We start from the raw sequence: 12789 nt of genomic DNA on the forward strand, positions 1-12789 counted from the left end.
GGAAATTCTTTTTGCCTCAGGCTTTAGATCTTTGGGGAGGTGGGAAGGGAATGGGGGGCTGGCATTGCAGGCAGTCACCTTCCCACTATGACTTGAGATGCCATCTGAGAATGGAGCCAGTTCTGGCGACATTGTTTGAGAACCAAGATCCAGCTGTGCCTGAAGGCTGCTACTCTTGGATGTAGCCATTACATGAGTAAATAATAATAATAATAAGTCCTCTTATAATAAATACTATTATTATATTTAAATTTTTTATTTTATATGATATATTGTATATATCATATAAAATACTTTGTAAGGTATTTATATATAATATACATAATTTATTTTATATAAAAAAATACATACATTTTTTGCTTGCCCCTTCAGGCTGGACTTAATTAACTTCTTTCTCTTGGGCAAGAGAGGCCTCGCGGTAGAAGAACTAGCACTCAGAGTTTAGAATCAGGCCACTTGGGTTCAGTCCTGATTCTGCCGTGAGTTTGGGTTTGGCCATCATTGCACCTCTCTGAATTGTTGATATTTAATCTGTAAAATGGGCTATTGTGTGGACTGAGCCCAATGTAATATGTGATAGGTCCTGTCACAAAGTAGGCCCTCAACACACAGTAACTGTCTTCTGCCTTCCCTTCATTCACTTCTGTGAAGTTTGTGGCAGCTGGAGGTGAATTTCCCAGCTCTTTTTGCTGTGGCATTTTTCCAAATTTCTCTTTTCCCTGTGCTCTTTGAGGCCAAGAACTATGTCTGATTTATTTCCATATCTACAGCCTGTAGACCACAGGTGCTCAAGAAATGCTTGCATTAGATTAGGTAGTACAATACTTCAGCCCTGGCTGGTTTGGCTCAGTGGATTGAGCGTCGGCCTGTGAGCTAAGTGTCGCTGGTTCGATCTTCCAGTCAGGGCACATCAGAGAAGGAAAACTCTGATTCCAAAAAACCTCCGCTGCCTTGCGGCATACCTCTTCAGGGGAAAGGCTAAGGGAGTATAAACCCTGACAGAAAATCCGGAGCCGGAGTCCCTAAGGCGGTTTGACGTTGTAGTCAACACCGGCAACTCCTGCGGCGCACCTGAAGCCAAGCTGTATTGACTCCGTCTTTCCCTTGGACCCTTCAGCTGCGAAGAGAGGGGGGGTCTGCTGCATGGGCAACAGCAGACCCTCCATATCACCCCGCCCAGGCTCTGTAGCTTCAGCTTCACTGGAGAGGACACTCCAGCGTCATCGCAAGATGTCGATTCAACACGGGAGGAGACAGATACCGTGTCACTCCCGAGTCGGACTGCACAGCCATTCTCGGCGGTGCAGATAGACTCTTAAGAAGCTACACCATCGTCTCTCGAGACGGACGGCTGCCGACGACGACGACGACCTGGCATACAGCAGGTGCTCAGTAAACATCTGTTAAATGGATGAATGAAGTACTGTACTCCGTCGTCGGCAGCCGTCCGTCTCGAGAGACGATGGTGTAGCTTCTTAAGAGTCTATCTGCACCGCCGAGAATGGTTGTGCAGTCCGACTCGGGAGTGACACGGTATCTGTCTCCTCCCGTGTTGAATCGACATCTTGCGATGACGCTGGAGTGTCCTCTCCAGTGAAGCTGAAGCTACAGAGCCTGGGCGGGGTGATATGGAGGGTCTGCTGTTGCCCATGCAGCAGACCCCCCCTCTCTTCGCAGCTGAAGGGTCCAAGGGAAAGACGGAGTCAATACAGCTTGGCTTCAGGTGCGCCGCAGGAGTTGCCGGTGTTGACTACAACGTCAAACCGCCTTAGGGACTCCGGCTCCGGATTTTCTGTCAGGGTTTATACTCCCTTAGCCTTTCCCCTGAAGAGGTATGCCGCAAGGCAGCGGAGGTTTTTTGGAATCAGAGTTTTTCTTCTCTGATGTGCCCTGACTGGAAGATCGAACCAGCGACATATGCCAGGTACACTGTACACAATGGGGATACAGAAATGAATGCCTTAAATACAGTCTGGGCTCTCAGGAGCTCACAATCAAATGAAGGAGACAGACAGCAAGTGGGCAAATAAATTAAAACACGATGTCTGATAATAAAAATGCCATGAAGAAACCACAGTGAGGAAAGGGATAAAGAATTTGTTTTATAGGGTGCCCGGGGAAAACCACTTTGAGAGGAGATTCTTGAGCCTACCTGGTATGATAAGAAGATACCCACTGAGAAAACAGTGATCTAGGGAGAGGGAACAGCAGCCCCTCGGGTTGACCTTAAATGACCGATTCAGGGGAAACGTCTAAATAAATGCATGATCCTACGGACCGCAACCCCGAGGCCACGTGTACTCCTCTTGCCCCAATGTGAAATGAAAATGCCCCAAGGCCAACTGGAGAATTTGTCACTCGTAGAATTTCATCTTGCTGCCAACTCTCAGAGAACGGTTTCTGCCAAGGAGGTACATCTGTGGGGAGTATGATCTTGTCCTCCAGAATGTCCGAGGCTATCTTTCTTGTTTCTACCTTCCCCATCAGCCCCACTGTGCGCCATGCCTTGGCTCAGCCTTCCCACCTCATCCGTTTACTCAGGTAATCCTCTCACACTCCTGGTGAGGTAGGGACTATTATCTCACCTTCCGAAGGCAGATCCTGGAGAAGGGGAAGTGTCTGGCCCAGGACCACTGAGAGGGAAGGAAGAGTGAGCCCAAGATGTCTGAGGCCAGAGGCCAGTGAGCATGGCGCCCTCCTGTGCCTGAAGTGTGAAGCAGTGTGGACTAAGGGGGGCTCTCCACCCTCGGGCGCTCAGGAGTCCGCTAGGTCAGGGCCCAGGCCTTGGTGTCACGCACATCTTCAATGCACTGCTGCACACATGGTAGGCACATGCTAAATAAAATGCACATGTAAAAGTGAACAACTGAATATTGTATATGGAGCACTGAGCATTGCACCTGGTACACAAAAAAGTCTAAGTAAACAAACACTGTGATGACTGTTCGGTCACCTTCATTGACTGTCGTACTAGCCAAGGTAAGTTAGTATATTGGTTTCATGGGGCTGCCATAACAAAGTACAGCTAACTGTGTGGCTTAAAACAACGAAATCAATTCTCTCACAACTCTGGAGGCTAGAAATCAAGGTGTCAGCGGGGCCATGTTCCCTCTGAGACCCTGGTAAGAATCCTTCCTTGGCTCTTCCCGCCTGCTGGTGGAGGCCATCAGCCCTTGGAGCTCCTTGGCTTGAAGCCGAATCACTCCAATCTCTGCCTGCATCCTCACATGGAATTCTGCACCTATATCTTCCCATAATCTTATAAGGACACCAGGCATACTGGACTAAGGGCACACCTACTCCAGTATGACCTCATCTTAACTAATTACATCTGCAACAACCCTTTTCCCCAAATAAGGTCATGTTCTGGGGGTTAGGATTTCACCATGAATTTTGGGGGTGGGGGACAGAGCTCAATCCAAAATAGTTAGGTTATGCTGCCATAACAAATGGCTCAACACAACAAAGATCTTTTTTCTTTCTCATGCTTCTTGTCCCCAGTGTGGGTCATCAGGTAAGCTCGTTGAAACCACACAGGAACCAATAATTGTGAACAATCAATGCTGCAGCTACCTCGGCACAAGGCTCCCGGTTCTCTGCACAGGGAAGGAAATACAGATAATCACACAGTGGTTCTTAAGTGTCCAAATTCAGTAGCCAAACAAGTCATGTGGCCAGACCCAAACTCAAGAGGGGGTGTCCTGGAAGGAGAAGAGATCTGGAAACCTAGAGCTAGGGATGTTCACACGACTGCCCTTAAATACACCTTCATGTTTGCACCTACATTTAAATATCAATACCTTCCAGAAATCCTGGCAAGTTTAGTAAATTTTGGATGGGTGGAGGTGTGGGGGTTGGGAAGTAGGGAGAACCAATGGGAAATTAGCAAAGTCGTATCTAGGACCATCAGGATGTGAAAGAGGAGTCCCACTGTGTGACACTGGCATGTGCCATCTCCTTAGATCTTCATGGCTTTGAGAGACAGATATCCCCCATTTTACTGAGGGAACAGAGACTCAATAACTTGACCAAGGTTCACAGCAAGGAATGAACTGAGCAAAGGAAAGACCTAACTGAAGCTGTAATCAGCTCTTAGTAACTAACAGATTATTCCCAAATTTGGTGGCTTAATACCTCAAACATCTATTATTCCCTCACCTTCTGTGGGTCAACTGGAGGATTCTTCTGGCCTGGGCTGGGTGGTCTAGGATGGCCTCACTCATGGATCTGGGGATTGGTTCGGTGTCAGCTGGGTGACAGGATGACTTGATCATGTGTCTCTCACCATCCAGAAATCTATCCAGGGCAGCTTTCAAGGGAGCCAGAATAAGAGCCAGTGCACAGCCCCTTTAAAGCCTTGGGAGCGTCCACATTTGAAAAGGTTCCATTGGCCAAGCAAGTCACACGGCCAAACTCTGATTGGAGGACTGGAAACATAGACTCCGCCTCTTAATAAGAGGAGCTGCGAAGTCACATGGCAAAGGATCGTGTTTACAGTGGTGGGAGAAGTCTGTGTTCTGTTTTAGAACTTACCGCAAAAACAAAGCCCCGTGTCCAACAACAGCACAACAGCAGATCAGTTAAGAAAATCCCAGCAGCGCTTCAGCGGAGACTTATGCCGCTTTTTGACATGTGCTTCTAGAAGAATCTGTTGCTGAGGAAAGTAGTTCATAGGTAGGAAAAACAGGCTATAAAATATGCTGTTTTTATGCACTGCTTCACAACCATCAGATCTGCCACAAAAGTAAAGCCTGCTATTACTGAGGGAGGGCAGGAGTGCAGGGCAATGGAAACACTTGTGCACAGCTTGGCAGTGGCTTTGGGCTGGCACTGACTGTACCCCGCATCCCAGAAGGAGCGCTCCCCCATAAGTACGCTAGAGGAACCGCTGATCAGGGACACAAGGGCGCATGTAGAAGATGGCCACAGCCACCTAGTTAGGAATAACAGAAGAACTGGATCAACCTACATGTCCATCTTCCGTAGGCTGGATAAAGAGTAGTATTGAAACAATGCTGCACAGCAGTGAAAAAAAAAAAAAAAAAAACATGACTCTGGTCACAAGATCTATATGTGGCATTTGGATAGATCTGGAAAACATACTGTGCAAGCCAGACTATAGCTTAATAGTGCAACCCAGTGCCTGCCCCGCTGCCCGCAGCTTTGAAAGCCAATACTTGAGAGGTAGGTGCTGATGTAAAGGAACGTGGTTTTGTTCAGGAAGATGAATAGCCTGGAAGATGGGGGAGTCTCGTGTCAAAGTCAATCTTCATCTCAGTGCAGGCAGAGGTTTTTATTAGGAGGGAGAGGGACAAGGAGAACAAAGAGATCATGGGGAGAGGCTGTAGAGGAGCAGATAGTGTTAGGGTGGTCAGTGAATGGGGTGTGAAAGAATTCACAAAGAGAAGAAGGTGCAGAGAGTGAAGTTTTTATTCACTCTCCAAGATAGGAGAGGAGCCTTGTGTGGAGAGAGACACCAGCACTGAGGGGTGGGGGCTGTGAGCTTTTATTGGGTTATAATTGGATTATAAAAGGGGGGAGGGGTGCTGTTGTGAGACCGCTGGGCTCATGGGGGCATTGTAACACGATGCTTGCCTAAGCTACAATTTGCTCCAATATTATCTTTTGCCTATGGCTGTGGGGGCCAGTTAGCCATGCTTTGCTCTTTCTTTCCAGTAATTTCCACAGAAGCTCAGAAGAGTGAAATGGCAGTCATGTCTAACACGGTCATAGGCCTGCTCGGCAAATGGCGCCACGAGAGCAAATGGCACTGGCTTTGTCCTTTCAGGCAGTGTCCTTGCTGGTCCCGATATGGATCTTCAATGTCAGTATTCTGGAGCTGGTCCGTGCAGGCCCAATTCCTGCAGTTGGGCAATCGGCGTCACCTGAAGCTGTGGTCACGGCCGTTTATTGTACAAGCAGGAGCCAAAACTGTTTGCCATATGCTTACAAAGAAAGGGTCAGTATGGGAGTTCTTTTTACTAGTTTGTTAGTACGTTTAATTCTAATTCCATTTCATGGTAACCCAGAGTAGTATGAAGTTTTTATTCCCTGTTACAATTGCATGTATTTAAATTTTGAAAATACTTAATGTACGTTATTTATGGATGCATATAAAAATGTACATTATTGATGGATACATATATATGGGCCTATGGGCAAGGAGGGAGAGGAAATGAGAGTGGGATGAGGAGAACCTGAGCAATGACAACTTTGCCTGTAATAAATTTCATTTCTTTAAAAATCTGGGACAAATTAGCATGCAAAATGTTGACATGCGCTCATTCAGAGGGATGGGTATATGGGGTTATATTATCCTGCCCATTTTTCTGATTTTTTTTTCAAAAGGTAAATCCAAAGTAAGTAAAATGTTTGAAAGTTTAGAGAATACTCCTTTATTTTATTTTTTTCTAGAAAATCTATCCAAACATATATACATCTATCTGTAGAGAGAAGTGATTGGGAGGAAACTACTCCAAAATGTTGGCTATGGGTTTTGCCTTAGGCTGGTGAGAACACAGGCAACATTTATACTTTTCCCCCTCTTGCTAACATATTTTTTTCTGATTTTTCTATGAGGGACATGCTGTGCTTGTTTAATAAAAACAAACAAAATACAGAGGGCCCTGTTCGCTCTCTGGGTCACAGGCTCCTCTGGCCTCCATGGGGTCCCAGGTTCCAAAATAGATCTGTGCTCTGCCCTGGCAGGCTCGCTCGTTCTTCACGTCCTGGAATGAGTGCCAGGCGTGGACTCAGAGGCGGCCGAACTCCCCAGGCCTGGGATAGGACTGGCGTGGCTGGTGGCCCAGGCTAAGCAGCACAGCAGAGGGTAGATGCTCTCCCCCCTGGTCCTCTCTGCCTCTGGGGCTGGGACACCCCATTATTCAGAGGGGAAACCGAGGCTAGGGTGGATACTCCTGGGAAGGAGTACCAAGTGTTGCCAACAGCAGAGGCAGCTGCGTGTGAGGCCTGTCCAGCCGAGAACAGACTGGATGCTGCTGTGCTGGGTGACTTTGGACAAGTCCCAGAGTGTTTCTGGGCCAACTCCTCTGGCAGTGTCAATGGAAACAGTCCCACTTTCTGCTTCACCTTTAGCTATTAGAGGGCCTAAAGGACATTTTTTATGCAAAGATATGCTAGCTCTTTACAATAATATGGATAATATAATAATAGCTACCGATATATTGGGCAGTTATTTACATGCTAAATACTTGAATGGCATTTTCTCATCCTCCCCTCCTACAGCGATTATATTTTCCAACACCTCCCATTTCACATGCTCTTCTGAAACCTCACCAGTCCCACGTTCAAACCTCTTCCCCATGAACTTGCATGGGGCTCTGGGACTGCCTCTATGAGTAGAATTTAGAAGAGTTGACCCTATGTGATTTGTGAGGTCTTAAAATGTCATATGCCTTCTACCTGACTTTGGAGGTGTTTGCCCTTCAAATGCAGCCACCATGCTGTGAGGAAGCCCCAGATGCATGAAGAGGCTGCATGGAGTCATTCTGGCTCACAGGCCCAGCCCTGGTCTCAAGCATGTGAATGGATGAGCTTTCGAATGGCCTGGGCTCTAGACTTCAAGCTGCTCCAGCTAATGCCAAATGGAGCTGAGTCCCCACTGAACCTGGCCAGAACTGCGCTTTTGAGTAAAATTGGGGTTGCCATTGTTTTAAACCATTAAGAGGCGAGGTACTTTGTGACACAGATCTAGCAACTGGAAGACCCTCCCCCACACCTTGCTAATAAGGGACTGTTCTCTCCATGTTATTTATAAGGAAACTGAGTCTCACCTACTAAAATGGAATCCAGATTCAGTGCCAGAAGTTTGGTGCTCTTAATCATTAGGCCTGGGTCACAAGGGTGACCTCAAAACTTAGCCTTAGGTCCCTTCGATCTATCAATTGAGTTGTGGCCCTGGGTTTACAGTGTTGGAAAATGGAGGTGGGGAACAGTTGACAGACTGTTATCTGTGTGGAAGATTTCATGGGGACACAATGATTCTTGCCTCACAGATTCACCCCTGGACACCTTGGGGACACTGCCAGAATATCCCCAGGATTGTCGACAGCCCCAGAGCTTCCTGCCGGGGCCTCACTACATTGCCATCAGTGGCCCCAAGAGATGCCCAGGTCATGTCCTCGGGGGTGTGGACAGCACCGTACAAGAGGCTTTGGGTTTGCTTTAAGCTGCCAGGCTTGCCCCCCCTTATTTATCACCCTGGGTGTTGAAATACAGGGAGTTGAAAAGGGAGGGGGCTGGGGAAGTGCTGGGTTCTGAGAAGAGGCCAGGAGTGGGAGATTCAGCTGGTGACTTAATCCTCTTCTTTGGATCCAAATAGGTGAGGAGCCCCAAATCGGCAAGTGACTCTCCAGGAATTATGTGTTTTTCCTGCCTTTGCTCCCAGGTTCAAAAAGATCAGATCTTCGAGGAAAATAGATTCCAGTGTGGGACTCTGGGCAAGTTGCCTCCATCTCTAGATCTGTTTTCTCATGAGCTAAATGCGAGGTGAGGGTCCATGGCATCCTAGATATGCCAACGTTCCACTGGCTCAGAGTGGGAAGCCGCTTCACTCGGTGAGTGGCCAAGATGGGGAAGCAAGTGGGCAGGCATTTTGTGCCCATCAGTACCCATCTCCTTTCCGGTTTCCTTGAGAACCACCCTACCCTTCCCTCAGTCCCTTTGGGTCCCAGGAGGCTGACTACTCCTGTTACCAGGTTTCTGCCTCAGGCGCCTGGTGAAGGTTGAGCAATTACCGGTGCTGGGAGAATCTGAGAGAAGCCTGTTTGGAGCACAGTAGGGGAGTAAAAATGAGGAGTTGTGTTTGAGACCTTGAGGGTCATGTCCAGAAGGCAGAGGGCTCTGAGTCTGGGGATCAGAAATGAGGTCGTGGCCACAAGTTCATGCACAGAACATGCTGGTTACCAAAGGACCCTCCAGGTCCAAAATTGAACATTGCCTTCCAGCACTGGCACATTGGGCTCACCTGGCTCTCTGAAGATGTGCACTCTTGTAGCCTTGAGTGGCCATGTAAGAAGCCTGGCTGCCTGAAGCCACCACGCTGGAGATACCACCCAAAGATACTATGACCGGGGCTAAGCGGGGAATGCCAAGGTGTTGACAAGTGAGTTCCAGAAGATTTCAAAATGACCTTAGCTCAGCCACTGTCTGATTGTGACCTCATGAGAGACCTGAGCAGACTGCCCAGTTGAGCTGCTCCCAAATTCCTGATGCACAGAAACCCTGAGAGATAATAAATGGTTGTTTTAGTTTTAAGCCACTAAGTACTGGGGTAATTGTTGGCAGCCACAGAAACTCGAAAACTGATGAAAGATGGGGGTGAGATTGGGTGGACAATAGTGCCCCGAACAAGAGAAAGCAGCATATGCAAAGGTCCTGGGGTGAAAAGGGGGTGCAGAAATGAAGGTGCAGAGGTTGGCAGGACCACCTTCCAGGCTTTCTAAAACTCTTCTTTTGATCCCATCTACATTTCCTCTTTCATACAGAGAGACCTAGTATAATTTCAGGATCCATGTCTATTCAAGCCTGTGCAGGGAAGGAAATTACATTTCATTCATTCATTCTTTCCATCAATAAGATTAAAGGCATGTCCTGTGCTGGGAGCTTCCCATCCTCATTTTGATGGCCTGCGAGGAGGTTTAATACTCTCTCCAGCACACAGATGAGGAGACTGAGGCTCGGGGTGGGGTGCTGCTGTCCTTGCACACTGCTTGGGAAGGTAAGTGGGTGGAAGTAGGTTGGACTCTGAAGCCAGCCCGGAGGCTAAGCCTGTCCTCCATCCTCAATTCAGGTCAAACACCTCCAGGCTGTGTGACCTTAGGCAAATCGCTCTCCTACTCTGTGATTGGGTTTTCTCCTCTGTAAAATGGGAGGATAACAACGCTGGCTTCATTGGGATTACCACGAAGCTCAAGCTGCTGACTCCTAACAACAGACTTTTACTCTGGGCTCATCTGTGCCACGCGCCATGATAAACTCTCAGCCTGTGTGAACACGCTTCTTCCTTGCAAGGTCGGAGGGGACAGTTGAGGCAGAGGTGAGAACAGGGTTCCTGGCACATGGAAGCTCAGAGCCTGATAACCAGCTGCCTTTCCTTTTCTGGCTGAAGCCCCGCACACCTGGTTGAATGTTCTCAGTCTCCCAGATGAGCCTTCAGTTTGCCACTGTCCCAAGCAGCCTGCCCTGTTCAAAACTCCGACAGGATTTGGGAAAACAAAGGGAAAAAAACAATACCAAACAGCTGGATCTGCCTCCACTCTGAGAAAAAGAACAGAAAGGCAGGAGACACCCCACTCGGTAGAGCTTCAGCCAACTCCTGGGCACCTCATGTCCGGTGATCATGTCTCCCAAATCCTTGCCCTCGTGGGGTTAACATTCCAATGGACTGGGGGAGGGAAGATAGACAATAACTATGACAATGACAACAATTCAAACTAATTATTTAGTGCTCACCCAGTGCCAGCGCTGCTCCAATGCTCCTACTTTTCACACCATGTGAAATGGATGCTATCACAGAAGTGGGCAAAAGTAGACTTACAGTAGTTCGGATGGGAAAAGACATGCAGGTTATAATTATTACAATAGCTTTATTAACTCTGTGTTTCATGTACTCACCACTGTAAACCTACTTTTGCACAGCCCTGTGTTTTCCTCAGTTTACTGAGAGGAATCGGAAGCACAGAGGTAAGCAACTTGCCTGAAGTCAAACAGCTGGTAAGTCATGGAGCCAGAATTTGAAGCAGTAAACAGGTAAACAAGTAAATCAAAGATCCCTCAGTCCCCATGCTGAGAATTCACATATGTTCCCTGTTCAAGAGATGGGGCTTATCCAGCTGACGGATCAGGATATGGCATCCCGGAGAGGTGAAGCTGCCCACCCAGGGTCTCAGGGTCAGCAGCTGGGGGTCAGGATTCAGAACCAGCTGCCTCTGACTCCGGGGCTGCATCCCAAGCTCTTCTGCCTACAATCTACCTCCACCCCCTCCGCCCTCCAGCCAAAGGCAGCCCCAGAACAGCCCCAGGACAGGGCAACTTCTCAGTACTGTCACAGGAACTGAGCCAGGGCCACCTCAGGGAACAACACCCCTTGAGGCCCCAAGGGAGATAGGAGGACGGAGCCAGCTCCCTGGTGAAGCGTCCACTTCCCTGGCCTTGTAAGGATTTTCTGTCTCCTGAAAAAGATTGAACGAGCTGCCTCCTCCCCAGCTGCACTCCTCTGCCCCCTCCCTTTACGCTCTCCGGGGGGTCACTTCACTCGTGTTCCAAGTGCTAACATGGAACCAGAGCGGGAATGCGCTGGCGGGAGGGAGAGAAAGGGAAGGCATGGGGGCTGCTGAAGTTTCAGATTCCGGCCTTAGTTGGGGGACGCTGGAGAGAGCGACAGAGACAGGAAGAGAGCCCAGTTGCATTTGGTTTTCTGAAGCAGGCAGCCTTGGCGGTTTGGTGTTTGCCTGTGTTTGAGTCTGTGAGTGTGTGTGCGCGTGTCTCGGTGTTGTTTTCTTTCCTGCACTCTGGCTGGGAGGCCCGGCCCCAACTGGCTCTGAGGCCCTGGGCCGAGCAAGGCCAGCGCACCGACAGGGGTAGTAAGCGGGCGAGTGAGGAGGAAGGAAGGGAAGGAGGGAATAATAGAGGTGAGGGAGAGTCTGCAGCCGGAGCCGGAGAACGAGGCGGTGGGAGGAGCTGAGCAGCTGTGGCATTTGGAGCAAGTATAAATAGCTGTCCGGGTGGAGCTTGGCCAAACAGAAGTTTGCAGCTGCAGCGGCTCTGCAGGCAGACCTGTCCACTGTTGGCACGGAGCGGGGCCCTGGGGCTCTGAGCAGACACCTCTCACCGTTGTCACATCTTCAGATGCTCTCCCAGCCAGCCATGCTGCTAGGTGGCCTCCTGCTCACTGTGGCCACCATGGCTGCGGCCCAGCGGAGGGGGCAGGAGAAAGGAGGGCGCCGCCGAGCTCACCGAGTCCAGTATGGCCAGTGCAGCTACACCTTCGTGCTGCCCGAGCCTGAGCCCTGCCCTCCAGAGCCTGAGGCCTTCAGGGGCTCCAACAGCCTCCAGAGGGACTCGCCCGCTGCTGCACTGAACCTGGGGGACTGGCCTACCAAGCGGGTGCAACGCCTGGAGAAGGTGCTGGAGAACAACACACAGTGGCTGCAGAAGGTACGGCTGGGCCTGCAGAGGGGAGGCTGGGCAGCGACTGGCAGCTGGAGCATCCACCTCAGAGGTCTTCCCTGGGTGCAGAGGGCCAGGCCAATGGGACTCTTGTCTCTGAATTGTACAGATTGAGATAATGAGGCCAGGGAGGGCCAGCAATGGGCCCAAGGCCACAGAGCAAAACTGGGCAGGGTCAGAACTGGAAACCTGACTCCCTAACTGTCATTCATTCATTCACCCAATAAAATTGGTTGACAGCTACCACAGGCCAGGCCCTTCCTAGGTGCTGGGGATACAACAGCAAACAGTGCATCTCCTTTTGGACTAATGGGGATAAGAGGCATAAAGAGATGAACAATAATAATCTACTATGTCAGATGGTGAAGCAAAATGGAGGGAAAAAGGCAAGAAGTGACCAGGGGTGGCTCTTCGAAGTCAAGTAAGCCAAGAGGAGGTGACATTCGAATCCTGAAAACAAGTCAAGTGAAGGAGCAGCATGTGCAGGTCTCTGGTGGGGGCCGAGGAGGGAGTGCTTTTACGGCAAAGGGACCAGCAAAGGCAAAGGCTGTGAGGTGGGAATGCAACGGCGGGTGCCTGGGGAACAGCAGGGTGGCCAGT

At 49.5% G+C, this 12789-nt stretch overlaps 1 protein-coding gene across 2 annotated transcripts in view; it reads left to right on the plus strand.

Moving 5' to 3' along the window:
• The first annotated feature begins 11814 nt into the window (after positions 1-11814).
• Positions 11815-12789, plus strand: part of ANGPT4 (angiopoietin 4) — a 31571-nt gene continuing 30596 nt past the window's right edge. For both annotated transcript variants that reach the window (XM_090286166.1, XM_090286167.1), the window contains exon 1: positions 11815-12177. In XM_090286166.1, the coding sequence (XP_090142292.1) occupies positions 11869-12177 (309 nt within the window). In that variant the 5' untranslated portion in view covers positions 11815-11868. The remainder of the gene's footprint in view (positions 12178-12789) is intronic.

This window comes from Furipterus horrens, unplaced genomic scaffold (assembly GCF_987537825.1).
Source record: "Furipterus horrens unplaced genomic scaffold, mFurHor1.1.pri manual_scaffold_8, whole genome shotgun sequence".
Classification (NCBI taxonomy): domain Eukaryota; kingdom Metazoa; phylum Chordata; class Mammalia; order Chiroptera; family Furipteridae; genus Furipterus; species Furipterus horrens.